Below are 19,296 nucleotides of genomic sequence, written 5' to 3' on the forward strand. Positions count from 1 at the left end.
TTATGTATTTTTCGAGACTGGACGAACGAGATGGACGAGTGTCGCAGCTGGCCGTGTTTGGAAAAGGCCTTCAAAGATGCAAAGCTCAAACGGCTGCAGGGAGTCATTAGTTGAAAGTGCGGCCGGCCGTAGACACGCAAAGCGTGTTGATGTGCTTTAATTAAACATGTGACTTGCGGATAAACAAACAACGACCTGGTTTGTAATTAGATGCTTCTAATAATATAAAACAAGCATAAGGTACAAATCAATACAGAAAGCAACCTTGAGAAGGAATTGAAAGAAAATTAAATGTAAGGGAAAAAAAAGATGAAATTGTATATGGTAACAAATCTGAATGTATATATTTCCAACAGTATCAAAGTGGGGTCCCAGTTCTCCCTCATGTCCCTTTTCTCCTTTTGTGTCCCAGATTAGCCCGACATGATAAGATTGTAATCCATTGTGGTTGAGGATGTGCACCATCAGCTGTCTCCAGCCTGCTGGTGGGGCCTCCCTGTTCAATGAAAACATTCACCACTCTAGCACCGGTTAGCTAGACTAACGTAAACAAATGATCTCAGGTTCTTGCCATACAGTTTATTCATTTGGGCTTTCAACCTGTTTTTTTTTTTATTTGGCCCGCCCTGTACATCTAATAACCTTTTATTGTAAGTCTCCGTATGGATTTGTTTCTGTACCAGCTATCATTGGTAGGCAAGATTTTGGATTTACTTTTTAAAAAGATGGACGCATATGACTTGTCAATCTAATTCCCAAAAGCAAACAACCCCACGTTTGCTACTTTTGTGTTTAAAGTCAACCCAGCGAACTATGTACCCTCCCTGTTTGAACACATTTTATATCCGGAAAAGAGCAGGAAGTCGCCATCATCTGCCATGAGTAAATTGATGACTTGGTGCGTGTGTGTCTGTTGTTATATTAGATTAGAAGAGCATCTGGATGTGTATTTGTTTTGGCTTGCTGCTGTCAACCAATCAGAGCGTGGTATTTTCCGACAGACAACCTCCGCGGCTCCCTCCCCCTTGGCACTCCCCATTTGCGCCTCTGAATCGGATCACTCCCACATCTGCAGCCTCCGCCGACAACACTTCTCTTCTTCCACCCATCATCACATATACATGTAAGTATTATTTTATTAGTCACTTTATTTCTGTCATTGTTTTCTTTTTCCTCCGGTTCACCCATTGCAAAGTATCCGATTGTTTTTTTCCCCCCCACATAAAACTATGATATATTCTTTGAATCCTTTACTTTTAAGATTAGAAGATTCAAAAAGACACAACAAAGGGAGTGTTAATCAAAGAGCAACGTTACGTAACATAGGACCAGTTCGTCCGTGATAATTAAAAGCTTTAATGTTGCAGAGTCTTGTTGGTCTCGTAAAGTACTGTGAGATTCTTCATTGAAATCGAAGCGACAACAATGATGTCCGTGCACACAATATCACGAGAATTGATTTGACTAAATATCCATTATTACTATGTAGTGAGAATTTAACGCACGAAATGCTACATTTTGGCCGATAATGTTATGTACTCTTTGGACAGCTAGGTACGCAAATGAAGGGCACCTTTTATAGAAACAATTTCAAGGTTTACCGGAGTGCCCAGCGAAGGTGCGCTTCATTTGTTTTACCAGACGTCCGGATGTGTTGGGACAAGTCAGTCTCTCTTGCGCACCTCGAGGCCAATAATTAGCAAATAGTTGTTACATCATTTTATGTGGCCCGCAAAATCATGAGTGTCAATTCAATGTTTCTTGTTAAAATACCAAAACTCTATAAAGTGTCTTTTTTTTAACAACAGTGAAATGTTGTAACATTTTTGTTAAAATCCAAATTTCAAAATAAATTAGAAAATTGTCATAAATGGCCACACGAGGGAAACAATAACTCCGATGTGGCCTGCAACAAAAATGAGTTTATATGAAATAATTACATTGTTCCCAAATTATTATTTTTTGTAGTTCTTGTTGCCTAGATGCAGCTACATATGATGAAGTGGCTGGCGCACTTTAATAATAACTTTTTAATGCAGTCGTCTCAAAGCCAAGATGAGTGTTTGCTTCAGACTATATTGATCAGCCCTGTTCCGGCTACTCTACCAAGCGTTTTCCTGCATCTGTAACCCGATCAGTGCAATAAAACCACCCACCCGCGATTTAGACACATTAGTGAGTGCCTTACCATCACAACTGTTTGAAATGTTCTTTCTAAATGCAAGTAAGAGTTTGTTCTCAAAAAGAGTTTGTATGTGAGGATATTAAAAAAGAAACCCTCAATAATAATGCGACTGCCTCAAAGTAATTTGTAATCTGGATCTCGTGTAAACATGGTGGGTGAATAAATAATCCGAGTGATTTGGTATCTTCGGCGGTATGACAGATTACAGTTTCTCTACTCTGCCCGTATGTGCGCGGTAGATGGATTATGCAAAAGTAGAACGGGCCAAATTAAATTCTTGTCATGCTTGCTTGGCAAAATTTGATTTTCATGAACATGTTTCATATATTTTTTGTTTGTGTGAATGAGAAAGAAAAACATAGCACCTCAAAAATGTTTTTTTGTGATCGTTAAATGGCCACCCCCCAATTTTGCAATGCAAAATCCTTCATTTAACATCTTTCTTTGTGTCCCCCCGCCCTTTTAGATCCATCATGGTGTCCCATAAGGAGTTTGCAAACGCAGGGAAGCAGCCTGGCCTGCAAGTGTGGCGCATCGAGAACTTGGACCTGAAGCCCGTTCCCAAGGCTCTGCATGGAAACTTCTACAGCGGAGATGCCTACTTGTTGCTTTTCACCACTTCCGCCCCCTCCTACAGCATCCACATGTGGCTCGGTAAAACACAGCGCCCGCAATCTCATTTCGATTTCTCCGAGCAGTACAGCTTTGTGTGCGTCCGGAATGTCACGTAACACATGTGGGTTCCTGAGTGCATGCCAGCGTCACCGCTGGAACACATACCACAACCGCTATATAGCTGCACAACTCAAAAAGTTGCAGCTGTTTGTGAGAATCCGCACTTCTCTCTTTTCTGTGCTCTTAGTCTTAGGTCTCTTCACATTCAAACCATTGTGGCACGCGGGTGACATCTGGTGAGCTTTTCTCACGCTCTTTAAATCTTGGCCAAATCAGTACGAGTCACTTCGGGAAAACTTCCACGGGCCGCCGGGGGACAAGAACCAGCTTGTACTTGTTTGCTGGGAGTCAGACGGGCCTCTGCAACCAACATGTTAGACTTGCAAGAGTCTTTTGCCAGAACACTAAAGTAGAATTATATAATTGAGTAAAAGAACCAAAAGTTCTGAATCGATTGCCGTACTTACATAAGAGCGAAAAAAAAATGCTGACTCCGTCTCGAATGGGTTTTAGGGATTTGGAATGTTGTGGATTTGAGGGAAAGTTTGATTTGTTTCATTAAGTCGGATGCATCCAGCAGCTGTGGTTGAAGTGAGTCAGTGTCTCCGTGCCTGACTCACAAGCGCCATATTTTCATTCAACGCTCACTGACTCATGATGTCACACGTATGGCCACGCCCCTTAAAGACACACATCCTTTTTTTCCAAACCAAAAGCCAGGTCCAGAACAAAAAACGGCTTTAGCAAAAAAAGTGTGAGGAGGAGCTTAATTTAGTCAGGCCATAACCTTGTCTAATTGCAGAAAAGTGCTTTGCCGCCATCTTGTGGCAGCGATAACAATCGCAAATTTTCGACGATTTGCGACTCCCTTCCAGGCGAGGAGTGCTCGCAGGACGAGAGCGGCGCCGCCGCCATCTTCGCCACTCAGCTGGACGACTTCCTGGGTGGCGGGCCGGTGCAGTTCCGGGAGATTCAGGCCTGCGAATCCAACACCTTCCTCGGCTACTTCAAGACGGGCATCACATACAAGGTGCGGATATTTGACCTAACTTTTCGTTTAACTGACCCAATGGCTAGTTGTCATGCTAATAATTAAAGTTGAGGATGAATTGGAATGAAGAACTTGTTAGGAAATGAGAGCAACTTCTCCTACCATGCTGTCGCCATGGCAACTGAGCCACGCTTGGATTTTAAACGGCACTTTGTAAAAGGGTAACTTCTGTGACTCAACTATATGAGCGTGGTTTAATGATTGTCAGCCTCAGATGAGTCTGAAGTTCACCGACAAATTGCCTTCTTCAAAATTTCCATGCCAGGGCGCGTCCAGCCTTTCCGCTGCCCATCTGTTTTGAGTTGTTTTGAGCCGAAATTTCCTCCTCTAATTTTGTCTGCCTGTAATTATCCCACTAAACATTCTTTTCTTTTTGCAAGGACTTTGACCAAAAGCACATGATGTTATATAATAATGTTTGTTTAACATATGCAAATCCTTACAGGCTAATTCACAAAACGTAAAATATTCTTGCCAAATTTACGTAATATAATCCTTGTTTTATTACTCTTTTTTTTGTTTTTAAGCTAGTTTTTGTTTTTTGTTTTTCTATTTTCATCGGGAGAACTTCCAGTCCTCTCATAGCTTTGGCGAGTCCTTCAGGAAGCAATCTTTCCATCAGAACAAACACAGGACACATTGTTACCACGGAAAATTTTACAGAGTGGTTCTTGAGAAGGCTAAATGTGGTCTTCATTTCGAAGCCACTCCTCCAGATTGTGGCGAGACCCTGTCAGCATACTGGTACTTTGTTCAGCGAGAAGAAATGTTGTTTGTCGCAAGAACCCGTTCATTTGTCTCCATCCTCCCACTAATGAGCATTCTGTCTTGGCGATATGTTGTAATTCCAATTTGCATGATTTATAAGTTTCATTTGTTCTGCTTTGACGGCTTCTCAAAGGACGGCACTTTACGGGACAATTCCACTTCCAAGGTACAACGAAGGTCCTCCTCCTTGACACGATTTGATCATTGACAGTTATCTTTTTTATCTGGCAGTTGTCTTGGTCCACATTGCTGTGTAAAGTTCAAATCATTCTCAGTTGTGAACTTGTGAAATCATCCCACTTGTGAAACAAACCTTCAACCCTGCCATGTATGGTTTAGTTAATCCCCAAATGATCCATCCAATTCATTTGGTCACAGGCCAAAATGCCATGACGGGCGGTAAACTACCGTAAATTTCGGACTATAAGTCGCGTTTATTTTCATAGTTTGGGTGGGGGGGCGACTCATACTCAGGAGTGACTTATATACATATATGTTTTTTTTCACTTTTTCGGGCATTTTATGGCTGGTGCGATTTATACTCCGGTGCGATTTATAGTCCCAAAATTACGGTACTACTTTTTTTAAATGAAACTCCTCAACTCACTTAGTTCAAAGAGCAACTCAATTAAGAAGGAGCAGAGCAAGGAGAAGGAGCAGATCCAACATGAGCGCAAAGTGGTATTTCTGTAATACCCTTAAATGCCACAAGATGGCGCCAAAGCCCCACCTAATAGGAAATTAGTATTTGGTGTCAGGGAAGTACTGTGACAAGAAATGCAATTCAAATGAATCCACTACGTCAGATGACTAACAATCGCCCCGTGTTCTCACAGAAAGGTGGTGTGGCGTCCGGCTTTCAACACGTGGTGACCAACGACGCCAACGTGAAACGACTGCTTCACATCAAAGGTCGCCGGGCCATCAGAGCCACCGAGGTTGAGATGACCTGGGCTAGCTTCAACAAGGGGGACTGCTTCATTATTGATCTGGGAAAGGTGAGCCCTTGATTTGCGTCACACTGGATTGCTTGCTCTCAAGATCATTTATAATTATCTTCATTGGTCACATTTTTTTGAGTACTTCCACCCGCCTCAGATGTCTGTCACAATGTTGTTTGTCGCCAGGATATCTACCAGTGGTGCGGCAGCGAGTGCAACCGCTACGAGAGGCTGAAGGCCTCCCACATGGCCATCCACATCCGAGACAACGAGAGGAACGGCCGAGCTAAGCTGCACATGGTGGACGAGGGCCAAGAGCCGCAGGCCATCACGGAGGTGCAATTCGTTTTCTCAGCCTGGCACTTGATGTTTGAGCCCAAAGGTCTCCTGTGAGCCGAAGCTGTAAGCTGTAATGATGCGTGTGAGATAGGCAGCGTGGGAACAAGCATGCACAATGCTGTCGTTTGTAATGAGCTGCTAGCGGGCCAAATTGGGGCCAACTCTCTGCCTTGTAAACACGTGAAGGGAGGACACAGAAGACTAATGAGATGATACAAGAGCCCTAGATTATTTTTTTTTGTCTTTCTGTTTAGAGAAATTCTAAAAATGTCTACTTTATTTAATTTCTTTATCCAAAAATAGATTTGTACAGACATCAAAGTCTAAAAAAACAACAACCTTGTAGTCTTAATGATAAACTACAATGGACTTGTCTCAATCGTTCAAGGTGCTGGGACCCAAACCTGCCATTGCACCAAGCACTCCTGATGATGAGAAGGTGGAGGCCTCCAATAGGAAGAAGGGCGCCCTCTACATGGTGAGAAAGCTTTTTTGTTTTCTGCTAATTGTGATGACAGCTATTGTATTTGAAATTTCCTTTTGCTTTCCAGATCTCCGATGCTTCGGGTTCCATGAAGTTGACTGTGGTGGCCGCATCCAGCCCCTTCAAACAGGCCATGTTGTCATCCGACGAGTGTTACATTCTGGATAACGGAGTGGACAAGAACATATTTGTTTGGAAAGGTAATCAAGTCATCCAAATTCACACAAGTAATATTACAATATTTGATTGAATCAGATTTGATTGTGCAAGTGTACCTAATGAAGTGTCCAGTGAATGGACTGGATATACGTTTGTCTCATCTGCCTATCATTGCCTTCAATCAGGTCCAAAGGCCAACGTGTCAGAGCGCAAAGCCGCCATGTCAGCAGGCCAGAAGTTCATTAAAGACAAAGGGTACAGCAACAAGTGCCAGGTACATTTTGGAGATGATCTTCTGTAGTCGAACCGCACAAAAAAAAAACGTTCTTCATGCTCCTTGCAGCTGCAAGTGCTTCCCGCAGGAGCCGAGACAATCCTCTTCAAGCAGTTCTTCAGTGACTGGAAGGACAAAGACCAGACCACCGGGCCGAGTCAGGCTTACACTATTGGCCGCATCGCTAAAGTGGATCAGGTGCCCTTTGACGCCTCCAGCCTGCACTCCAATAAGGCCATGGCAGCTCAGCATGGCATGGTCGACGATGGCACGGGCAAGTTCCAGGTAAAACTACCTTCAACTTGACTCATTCACCTCCTAGCTGTCCCCGGTCACCACAGGTGTGCCCCAAGGTTCCATCCTGGGGCCCCTTCTCTTTAACTCTTTCCCATCAGCAAATCAGTGACAACCAGTTGTTGAGCAAGGCCAACTCTTCTTCTCCCCTACTTGACAGTTTCAATGACTTTGTCTCTTTTAGATTTGGCGTGCGGAGAACGGTGAAATGGTTCCTGTAGATCCTGCATCGTACGGCCACTTCTATGGCGGCGACTGTTACATCATCCTCTACACCTACAAGACAGGACAACTGATTTACACTTGGTGTGTGTTATTGGCGTTTGACTTTCGGCTTAACTCGTCAAACGTATTCTGACTATGTCGACGTGACTTTGTCAGGCAGGGGCTGAAGGCGACGCAGGATGAATTGACTGCTTCAGCGTTTCTCACCGTCAAGTTGGATGACTCAATGGGAGGATCACCAGTTCAGGTTCGAGCTTGTCGACAGATACCAACGCCTTTATATCTTTTTTTCTACTTAACCACCTGCCGGTATTCTTAAAATCAGGATGATATCAGGAATAGATAGCCAAGGTTAATTGTGAGCTCAAAAAACATCTATTTGGTGAGAGATTGAACGTCAACTGCAACTTTCTTCATCAAAAAATACACCACCTTCAAATAACCAGCAGAGGGCGCTGTTCTATTAATTCTAACGTGGCCCTGTAGCTACAAGTCGGATTTCTGATAAATGACTGATTAGAAATACTGAAAATTATATATTATACGTGAATAAACTCGCTAAAAAAAATTTTTTAATTTTTAAATTTGATAATTGCTGTAAAAAGATTTTTTTATTTTATTTAGAAATTGGCCTTAATTATTGAGTCCTGTTGTGTTCTACAGGTGAGAGTGACTCAGGGCCAGGAGCCCCCTCACTTGATGAGCCTGTTCAAGGGCAGACCCATGATCATCCACAGCGGAGGAACATCACGTAAAGGTGGACAGACCCAATCTGGCAGCACTCGCCTCTTCCACATCCGCCAGAGCACCTCCCACGCTACCCGGGCCGTGGAGGTGACGAGCGCTTTTATTCAACCCGCCGAAAAGTCTCCCACTTCTCACCGCTCTTCATTTCATCCTTCAGGTTGATGTTTCCGCTTCCAACCTGAACACCAATGACGTGTTTGTGCTGAAGTCACCGAGCGGTCTGTTTGTGTGGCGAGGCGTGGGCGCCAGCGACAACGAGATGGAGGCCGCCAAGCACGTGGTGGGCTTCCTCGGAGGAAGCGCCAGCCATGTTGCCGAGGGAAAAGAGCCAGGTGGGTGTCCTCTGTTAATCCATTGACAATATAGAAGAAAAATTCATTGATGCCCACCTTTAGTCACCAGAAGATGACAGCAAAGACGGACTAAATAAAGCCCCGCCCCTCATTTCAGCATAGTTGCTTGGGCCCCATGCAAGATGCCAGCACCTTTTATTAGACATGCTGAATTTTTAAGCAAATAACATCTCTGTGGATTCCACCCAAAAAAGTAGCTTGTGATTATATATCAATTCTTCTTCTTCTCAGCTGCATTCTGGACCGCTCTGGGTGGCAAAAAGGAATACCAGACATCCAAGACTCTGCAGAACATGATCAAGCCACCACGCCTGTTTGGCTGCTCCAACAAAACCGGACGACTCACTGTACGTGTGACATCATGATATGAATGAATTGCGCTTGGGCACATTATGACGACAGCCTTCTCGCAGGTTGAAGAAGTTCCTGGAGATTTCACTCAGACTGACTTGGCCACGGATGATGTCATGATTCTAGATACTTGGACCCAAGTAAGATGGCTCTACTGTTTTGTTTTGGTTGGCTTTGGAGAATTCTCATTTGTGCCCTGACCAAATAGCCTTGATGACATCCGTTGTTTGTGTCCAGCTCTTCCTTTGGATCGGCAATGAAGCGAACGCACAGGAAAGGACCGGAGCTCCCAAATTAGGTTGGTTGTACAAAAAATGTCCAGTTGAATTATCCCTTAGCTATTAACTTTTCCAAAAAACAACGACGACCGTGCCTAATGATTCTTAAAACCTTTGCGACTCGCACGTTAGCCATCTTGCCTTTGGCACTAAACGCAGTATTGTCACATGATGGCCTTTTGAGCGGCAAATGTCCATGGCCCTTTTGCACTTTTGCTCGAGGCCAACAATGTCCATGAGCGCACTTGTCAAGAGAAGTCAACATTGTGTCTCTGCAGTGTGGCAGACACTATTGTATAATATTTTTTCTTCCCGAGTCCAAGCAGCTATCCTTCATAGATGTTTGCTTATTATGGGAGTGCTCCCTCCCTCGGGGATTTGAAGGTCGCAGGCTTTCAAATGCTGTTTTTCAGTCTTGCCCCCTAAGTGGAGAGCGAGAGATTGCTCATGACGTAAATGCTCTGCTGATTTCCCCCTCCATGCTGTATGCCAAGGAGGATAAATGAAAATGATGTTAGTTTGTTTTTAATGCCTATTTTTTCGCCCATCTCCTCCAGCAAGGGAATATCTGGATTCAGACCCGTCCGGCCGCAAGGGGCTGCCCATCACCACCATCAAGCAGGGAGCGGAGCCGCCAATTTTCACCGGCTGGTTCCACGCCTGGGACCCCAAGATGTGGGAGACGGATCCCTTGGACAGAATCCGCGCTCGATTCTGAACAGCAAAATCTTTCGCCAACTTTGCACTTATTTAGCTCCATTTGCCATTTTGGTTGTTTTACCTCTAATCCCGAAGTGCCAAAAGCAAAGATGTAATCAGATTTAAAGGCGGGGAGTGCTTTTTAGAAAATGATGCTTTTGACAATTGGATTTTTTATTTTTATTTTTTGCATTCAACAATGAGTCATCCTCATTTGACCACTTTTTATTGTTTTAAAAAAAAAAAACTTTATGCTATGCAAAATAATTTTAGACAGTGCACTTAGTTAATATCAACCTACTTTTTTACCACCATACACACCATTCGATCCATTGTTTCCACACTTTAGTTCATGCCGGATTGTTGCGCTTACTAGAAGTTGCATGCTGCATTTTTATCCTGCTGTAAAACGTGTCGAAGTATATGCATGCACACATTAAGCACTGTGTCCATGAAATACTCTCATGGGTGGCTTTAAAATAAAACTCTTTTGAGTTAAAACACAGGTACGTGTATGGCGGAAATCAGAAGCCCACACTTTATTAATCCAAGGAAGACAGAATGTGCTGGCGTCCACTAGTTAGCTGAAGGACTAAAGATTTTTTTCTTTGGTAGTTGACGAAAAACAACATTACTGCATTTTATGGAGTCACTGTGAAATGCCTTTCCATTTGTGTTTGGATTATACTGGCCCCTGATCTGACAGGACAATTAATACCAATTACAATCTATAAATGCAGCACATAATCGCAGTCCAGAACACAAGATTCACAAATTGTACTATGTTCTCATTAACGCATGACTTTGGCGCCATCTTGTGGCATCTTTCTGCATTTCAAAAAGAGTAGCCAAACAGGATCCAAGGAAGGGACTGTGAATAGGTGACTTTGTAAATAGTAGGATAACTGTACTGTAATGCAAAAAAAAAAAAAAATGGTGATGGATAGGAAGCAGCTGTCAAATTTGGTGAAGTTGTTAGTGGATGGCTCGCGGGTCATCAAGTACAAAACAAAATGAGAAGGGACTTGGACCAAGCCTCTTTAAATAGGAGCGACACAACAAGCACGCTATGACAAACATGCTAACCTGGATAATGTAATGCGGCGGCGCGCTCTGCTCCTCACAGGGGATAAATCCGAGCGCGGTCATGTGACCCCCCCCCCCCCCTCTCTTTTTCTTCCTTCGAAGTTGAAAGGCAAAACTGGAGCGGCGGAAGCGAGCCACTACTTTGCTACCTTCTCCCACTCGTCGCGGATGCAACGACTTCGTCTCTTTTGAGGAGCCACATTGTCCATTTTAACCCTCCATCACGATGGCGGGGGCAATTATCGAGAACATGAGCACCAAAAAGTTGGTGATCGTGGGAGTTATACTGCTTTTGTTCCAGGCGTTCGCTTTCATGGTCGGTGGGTTAATTGGTAAGTTTTTTTTGTCGCCCCCTCCTCCTACCTCCTTATCGCTCACGTTTATGATTCTCTTTTCAGTGTCGAATGCAAAATGACGAAAGCGCAAAGTTAGGTAGTTGTGCCTCCATGGCAGTGTTAATACGCTTTTTTTTTTTCTGACAAAGAAAAGATTGTACGCGCTGAGTGTTCGTTCCCCTTCTTTAGCCTGGCCTTTAAACGCAGCACAGAACTTTTAGCTAAATCACTGCTATGTTCTTCTCTACACTCCACTAGTGATTTAAAAACTTAAAAAGAAATAAAAAATAAATAAAAACAGGGAAGATGTAGTGAAAGTACATGTAAGAAGTATAGAGAGCTTTTCTAACATTGTGAACTGACAAAGAAATCCCAAATTAGCGAATGATAACTGAAACATTCTAGAAAAATCCATCGACAACCAATCGATTATCAAATGAGTCAATGATTTCTCAATCGTTTAGATCACTTTTTTGAATTGAAAATGGTCCAAATGCTCAGAATTTGAGCTTTTCCGCAGAAAAGATCAGATTTCTGTAGTCTTATCTTTGCATTCATTAAAAATAAATAATGGACCAAATTAGTAAATGCATCATAACTGCGTTTTCTCCACTGTCGATTTGTGGAACGGTTGGAAATTGAATTTGAAAGAAATATATTGATTATTGACACTTCTCACTTGTTGTCTTGTCATTTCGTCCACTATACCACTATCTTACCTGTTAGATGTCCTAAATTGTTGTCCCTTCTGCTTGAGTTGTTGCCATTCTCCATTTTTTCTATATTTTATGAATAATCCTTGAATCCAAACAGAATACTCTTTGGAGCTCCAGCCTGAGTTCCTGATGAAATCAATTGATGTAATTCCTGGGTGGCTCAAGTTGTTTGCTGGTGCTCATGTTAAATTTAAGGAAAAGAAAAACTCATGCAAAACTCTCATATGTATTAGTTGCAAAACAAGCATACATTAAAAAATGGAGCGAACATCTGCTTGCCATCATATCATAAATTACAGCCAGCTATTTTGAATTCTTTAATCCAAATTCTCGCAATCCTCTTTACCCCTCCTCCCTCATGCCATCCATGTCTGTGCTGTTCGAGGCCTCAGGCAGCATCTCCACCTTCCGCTAACCCCCACCTTGTGTGGATCTCACTCTCCCCAAATCCCAGTGGCCTCCCAGGCAGCGCTTTCGTGTTTTGCCTCTACTTTTAGCTGCATCGAAGCACGGGGACACGCACACGGCTGCTGAAGTTCCATCCCCGTCTTCAGGGGGCTGTGTTAGGTTCACTGTCAAATTTCTTCAAATCCAACCACGCTCATGCACACACAAGTTGAGCCCAGTTGAAGAGCTTTCCTGCATACCGGTTTAATCTGCAAACGTCCCTCTTGCTGACAAATTAGCCCGTTTGCTTCCCGTCTGGCTAAGATGGTTTTAATGACGCCGGATTCCTTTGTGTTTGCTCGGTGGCCCCGGGGCACCGGGGACAATTAGGAAGAAAGGGGCCCCCCCGCACCCTCGTTTCCCAACAAACGTCTAGAGTAGGCTTGGGGTTGGCGAGCTGCGGGGATGGCCATTATTCTGGATTCACTGTTGTGGACTCCGAAGCCACCGCTGGGATCGGGGGTCACTAGATAATTGAACTCCGAGGGGATTCAGATAACTGGATTTGACTCACTTTGGCGTCTGACAAAATTAGAAATGATGGTCCGCAAGAAAGATTTGAAACCAATGTTAACCTCTGCTCCCTGTGTCTCCTCAGCTCCCAGCCCCACCACGGCAATCCACTACCTGGCCACCAAATGCGTGGACACCGCCAAGCACCGGCAGGAAGCCAAATGGTTCATGCCGTGGGGTCCCAATCAATGCGACAAAATCCGCTCCTTCGACGAGGCCCCGGCTAAGATGATTGAGGCCAACAACATTGTGTTTGCCGTCCACATTCCTCTGCCCAACAAGGAGATGAGCCCCTGGTTCCAGTTCATGCTGGTCATCTTGCAGTTTGACATCGCCTTCAAGATGTACAACCAGATAGGTGACAAACACCTCCTTGATGATGTCATCACTCCACCGACTTTTATGACACGAGTCATTTCATTTCGACATTCTCACTTTTATTAGGCCAGACTATTGCAGTTCTTTGTATTTGACTTGCTCTAATTACCCTCCAAGCCGAGTGTTTATTGTAAACTCCACGTCAGCACTCTTGATCAGGGTGGTGGAGTTCAGGACGCGTCACTTTGGAACACTCCAGCAGGGCACGCAGGCTTTAAATAACTCCCGTTTTTATCGACTATGCACTGATTTGACACATAAATTCACATGCTGCTCTCGAGTATCGGATTTCTGGAGGGCAAAAAAAAAAAAAAGTTTGAATGCTTGTCATTATTTACGAGCCAACCTCTGTGGCCTCGCTTGTCTAAACAGTCATGCCACGGTAACTTCAGCACAATTAATGAGAGGTTAGGAAATTCTGCTTGGCAAGCCATCGCCTTGGTCAACAACCATGTCTGGATCACCGTGTCGTGCCAAAGAAGAGCTTTACCCTCATTATGAGTTCCACCCACCTGCAGCACCCTTTGGCCGAGCTCCAGCAACAACACAGCTGTTGAGGAGGCTTAGTTTCCGTGGTGATGGCCACTGGACTCCAGTGGAATGTTGCGTGAAGTGAGCTCACATCCCAGGCTGACCTTACTGGTTTTTGGAGTTTGGACCACTAAACAGTTGACCAAGTTGGGTTCAAAGCAGCTATTTATTTTGTGTCCAGAGGACGGAGCCATGGTCACCGTTGACGTGGGCCTGGCCTACAGAGATGATACAGTCAGCGAGTGGACCGAGATGGCGCACTCATTTGAACAACGGAAGCTCAGCTGCAACTTCACCACTGCCAAGGTAAGTTTTAATAGATGTTTTTAATATTATTACAGATTGTACTTGGTTTTCAGATGCATGACAGCGTGTTGTGCCTTTTCCAGACTTTTGAAAACGAGGGCCGTTACTACGAGTGTGACCTCCTGCCCTTCATGGAGGTCGGCAGCGTGGCCCACAAGTACTATCTTCTCAACGTTCGTCTGCCGGTCAATGAGCGCAAGAAGATCAACGTGGGCATCGGAGAAATCAAGGACATTCGCTTGGTTGTAAGTCGACTTCTTATTGCCACTTCAATGTGAGGAGCCTCAAAAGCGCACATGGTTCTTTTCGCGTCGCTTCCTAGAAGGATTCTTTGGACGTGAGAGTTTTCCCCGCCTTGTTTTCTGTTCCAAGGGCATCCACCAAAATGGCGGCTTCACTAAGGTTTGGTTTGCCATGAAGACGTTCCTCACACCCAGCATCCTCATCATCATGATATGGTACTGGAGGCGCATCACGCTCATGACGAGACCTCCTGTGCTGCTGGAGAAGTAAGGGCGATGATCATCAAGGCGGCTTTATTTTTTTCGTTGTGCTGCAGCCGGAATCGTTTCCTCGCAAGGCGCCCGACGCGTTCACATTAACTATGAATGAAATTTTGCAAGTGGGTCATGCAAAGTCTGCGCACTTCACTAAGGTCAGTAAGAGCGTCACGTCTGAGGCGCATTGCGTTTACGTAACTTCACCAGTCGGGTGACGAGCAAACAAAGTCACCTCCTTTTTACATCAATTATTTTTTATTTTTTTGCTGATGAACTGGAGAAACGTTACTTTAAAAACCGAATGTTATGATAACACACATAATGAATGCCCCAAAAAAGCCAGTTCTGTTATCCTGCCACTCTAGCAATGGAGCCTAGTGAAGTGTGAAACACGTTAGAAAAAAATCTGCTGGGACTCAACTGACAGACTATACACACACACACACACACGGACTCGCCAGTCAGTCGGGGTCTCTTTTTTGCTCGCGGTGACTCACGGCTCGTTTTCCCCAATGAGCTCTTTGGAAAGTGGGACTTGCACCCAAAGCTTTTTGCAGTCCTACACTTAAAATGTGTGTCAGACAAGTTCATTTCCTTCCACTGGGATTTTCCCTCCTGCATTTCATGTGTCCAAAACACTCTTCCAACCTTCATGGCTACACACACAACCCCGCAGCGTGCTCTTCACTCTGTTGGTTTTGCGCGGGGCACATTCCTCGCATACCACCCGAGTCAGGTTTCACTTGTTCACTTCATAAAGCCTTGCTGAGGCCAATGAGTTAGAAAGGTTCTATTACTTCAAAGTGTCCACCTGACCCTGAATGTCCTGATGGTTAGCTTTCTTCAGTATTTCCAGTGTGTCGATTCAATTTCATATTATAGAAAGATTTCTGATAGCTGGTTAAGCTAGATGCGTTCACGCTGGAAGTCTTCCCACAAAGGCTGTAATTATTTATTTTATAACCTTTCATCTGCTGGTGGCATGTTGGGACGTGCTGAGACCACAAAAGCAATCTCCGTTTGGTCTCGTTGAAACTTTAATTGACCTACATTCATTCATTTTAAGATTTCAGGGAGAGGAGGTAGAATGGTTTCAGTTTTGATTTGTTTTTAATGACAAATACAAATGTTTTACTCTTGCAGAGTGATCTTTGCTCTGGGCATCTCCATGACGTTCATCAACATCCCAGTGGAGTGGTTCTCCATTGGCTTCAACTGGACCTGGATGTTGCTTTTTGGAGACATCCGACAAGGCATTTTCTACTCCATGTTGCTTTCCTTCTGGATCATCTTCTGCGGAGAGCACCTCATGGTACTGTGCCTGGCTCTCAACTTTTTTTTTTACTTTTTTTTTTTTTTTTTTAATTAAGCTTGGCTCAACCCTTGCTTGCTGACGTGTCATGTTGAACAAATCCATTTTGCTTTCTTCTTTCAGGACCAAACGGAGAGGAATCGTTTCTCGGTGTATTGGAAACAAGTCGGGCCCATCGTGTTTGGGTCCTTCTGTCTCTTCATCTTCGACATGTGTGAGAGGTGAGAAAGTATTATTTTAAAAAGGATGAAGGTGAAATATCTGCTTTGTGATATCGGAAATAAATGCACTGTTTTGTTCCTTTTGACCAGAGGTGTCCAGTTAACAAACCCCTTCTACAGCATCTGGGCATCTGATGTCGGAACTGAGCTGGCTGTATCCAAAACCATATTTCGCCTTTGATAGTCTCTCATCTGCTTCGAAATATATGTACATAATTAAACGGACACCATTTTGCTTTTTGAAGGTGCACTGCATTTTTCATGGTTTCTTGTTGTTTTCACACAGATGAGTTCCCTTGACTAATAAGAGGAGGAATAATTCACTAACGCCATATGTTGGCACTAGCCTGGAATGGATGGTTTTTCTTCTTGTTTATTTTTGGTGCTTGCTAGAATTAACATCATTTAAAAATATATATATATATATATATACTAGTGCTAAAATGATGGGAAACCCTTGAAATGTTTAGCTAGCTAGCGAAGTGAAGCTGTTCCTCCCTTGACCGCCGCTTGCTCAGATGGCTTTCATAATAGTAGCCGGGATCTGCGCTTGCCTCTACTTCCTCTTCCTCTGCTTCATGGTTTTCCAAGTCTTCCGCAACATCAGCGGTAAGAGGTCTTCACTGCCTGCCATGTCCAAGGCCAGACGCCTGCACTACGAGGTTGGTATTGTCGTTTTTTTCTTCATTTGTGCTCTGAAAATAATAACCACGCTCTCATTTTCAGGGTTTGATTTTTCGTTTCAAATTCCTCATGTTGGTCACGTTGGCCTGTGCCGCCATGACGGTCATCTTCTTCATCATCAGTCAGGTGGGTGGTATGATGATCAAGTTGCCCTTTCCGTTGTGTTTCTCAACAGCGGATGATATGTTTGTCCAGGTGAATGAGGGTCACTGGCACTGGGGGGAACACACCGTTGAGGTGAACAGTGCCTTCTTCACGGGTATCTACGGAATGTGGAATCTCTACGTATTCGCCATCATGTTCTTGTACGCCCCCTCTCACAAGCGATACGGAGACGACCAGTCAAGTGGACAAAGCATCACCGGTAACGACGTTTCTTGAATAAGAATGCTTACGTGGTCCAGGATAGTCAATTCAAGGCTGAAATCTCTCTCCATTTAGTTTGGGGTATTTGAAACACGGCAAGTGTTAACACAATGAATCATTTGGTGGGGGGGGAATTCCCGGAGACTTTTTTTGGAAAGTAGCAATTCAGTGGCTACCTTCCAGCCTCTCAAAGTAAGTTTAGCGAGTAATGAAAAGCATTCATCTCTCACAATTCAGTGTCAGAAGCATTGAGATTTTTTGGAGGCTTTCCCAAAAATGCATCAACCGGCCTGATGAGATGCGTCTTTCACACCGCCGTGTTGATTTACTTCACTTTAGTTCTGTCGAGTCACCGGCTGCAAAAAAAAATGCAAACTTTTGTACCAATCTCTCTCCTGTAAGTATTTCCTGGACTCCAAAACTTTGGCCGTATCCGTTTGTGCAGGCGATACTGCGGCAAGCAGCGGCGAAGACATCCAGCTGACTACGACCATCACTCACGTCGACGGTCCCACTGAGATCTACAAGATGACTGGAAAAGAAGCCCAAGAGTAGCACCGCATCATCTTTGACAGCCACCCTTTATTACCTACTGTTCCAACTGCCCCCTTTCCCCACCGACATGTTGTACATAAGTTACCCGAGCAACCTGACCCAACCGTGCTTGGCCACCTTGCATGAACCTTTCAGTCGCCAGCCGCGGCCTGTTGCTCTGCAGTATTGTCGACAAGTCATTTCACGTTGGATACATTTCCATACTCGCTGTATAGTGTTATACGATTTTAAATGTTGCGCTCTTTCGACACCAAGTTGGGTACATGAAAGTTCATATTGTTACATTTATTCTTTTTGTGCTGGACTTCATGTTCTATCTTCTAATAATTTCATAGTGATGGCCATATAACCTGTCACTAATCTCTTCCATACAAAGTAAATCATGTGACACGTCATTACATTTTTTTTTTTATCTTTGGGAAAATGTACAGATCACAGCCTATTTTTTATAGTGTTTCCCAACTTCAAAAATATGTATCAAGCTCTATCATGTTAAGAGTTTAGATGTTGCCAGTAGTCTGATTAAATGTCATATTTTTTTGTTTTTTATTGTAATTTAAATAAAAGTGCTTTTACTTAACTACGTGCATCGATTCATTTTCTACAGTGTTTGTCCTCTGGAGTGTCACACCTTAGCTCAGTGCTTCTCAAATAGTGGGGCAAGGGGGGCGCGGTGCTATTCCTGGGGGGGCGCGTGTGACCCTGGGGAACAGGCTTTTCTTTGGCAGTACTAGAATAAAGTGTAATTGCGGGTTTACTACAGCAGGGGGCAGTGGCGCTCTCATTGTTACTTCTGTCACGTTTGCGACAGTGCAACATTTTACGACTTACAAGACAAGTTAGGATAGTCACGGTGGGGAGGGGGGGCGCGAATAGTTTTCTTCTTGCTAGGGGGGGGCGTAACAGAAAATAATTGAGAAGCACTGGGTTAAATAAAGGTTAACCTAAAAAAAAAAAAAAAAAAAAAACCTGAACCCTGAACTTTGAACCCGCGGTGACCCCGTGGTGACCGCGGTGACCCCGCGGTGACCCCGTGGTGACCCCGTGGTGACCCCTGGGTGACCTTTGAACCCTGAACTTTCAACTCTAGTTATAAATCGAAAATGTGCACATGACCCCGTGAACTTTGAACCGACCTTTGACCCCTGGGTGAACTTTGAACCGACCTTTGACCCCTGGGTGAACTTTGAACCGTAAACTTTGACCTTTGACCCCTAGCTAATTACGTTTTTTTTTTTTTTTTTTAAACCGGCATAGCAGAACGATCCATGGTCTTCAGATGCCGCGCTGTCGCCATCTCCTGGTCAGTTAGTGAAATGCTTTTGCTGATGTTTTTTTTTCTCTCAATTAAAACAAATCAATTAGCCAGTTGGTTTTCTTTATTTAATATCTATTATCAGACAAAACCAAATTGTGAATCAGTCACCTAGGCTATAGCAGAACAAACAATCCATGGTCTTCAGATGCCACGCTGTCGCCATCTCCTGGTCAGCTAGTGAAATGCTTTTGCTGTTTTTTTTCCC

The 19,296-nt window shown here is 44.0% G+C and overlaps 2 protein-coding genes across 2 annotated transcripts; both read left to right on the forward strand.

Moving 5' to 3' along the window:
- The first annotated feature begins 1,001 nt into the window (after positions 1–1,001).
- Positions 1,002–10,328, forward strand: scinlb (scinderin like b). Its single transcript, XM_061294928.1, has 17 exons — positions 1,002–1,123; positions 2,652–2,839; positions 3,736–3,890; positions 5,516–5,677; positions 5,807–5,956; positions 6,348–6,437; positions 6,511–6,643; positions 6,788–6,876; positions 6,946–7,161; positions 7,355–7,476; positions 7,552–7,642; positions 8,059–8,229; positions 8,300–8,474; positions 8,727–8,842; positions 8,909–8,986; positions 9,084–9,144; positions 9,682–10,328. The coding sequence occupies exons 2-17, from the start codon at positions 2,659–2,661 to the stop codon at positions 9,840–9,842; spliced, it is 2,151 nt and encodes a 716-aa protein (XP_061150912.1). The 5' UTR covers positions 1,002–1,123; positions 2,652–2,658; the 3' UTR covers positions 9,843–10,328.
- A 665-nt stretch (positions 10,329–10,993) lies between these two features.
- On the forward strand, positions 10,994–18,353 carry wls (Wnt ligand secretion mediator). The gene is made up of 12 exons (XM_061294929.1): positions 10,994–11,241; positions 13,006–13,278; positions 14,011–14,135; positions 14,219–14,380; positions 14,508–14,644; positions 15,779–15,947; positions 16,071–16,168; positions 16,259–16,322; positions 16,687–16,830; positions 16,895–16,978; positions 17,048–17,216; positions 17,664–18,353. The coding sequence occupies exons 1-12, from the start codon at positions 11,136–11,138 to the stop codon at positions 17,771–17,773; spliced, it is 1,641 nt and encodes a 546-aa protein (XP_061150913.1). The 5' UTR covers positions 10,994–11,135; the 3' UTR covers positions 17,774–18,353.
- Positions 18,354–19,296: the final 943 nt, after the last annotated feature.

This window comes from Syngnathus typhle, linkage group LG13, assembly GCF_033458585.1.
Source record: "Syngnathus typhle isolate RoL2023-S1 ecotype Sweden linkage group LG13, RoL_Styp_1.0, whole genome shotgun sequence".
NCBI classification, from domain to species: domain Eukaryota; kingdom Metazoa; phylum Chordata; class Actinopteri; order Syngnathiformes; family Syngnathidae; genus Syngnathus; species Syngnathus typhle.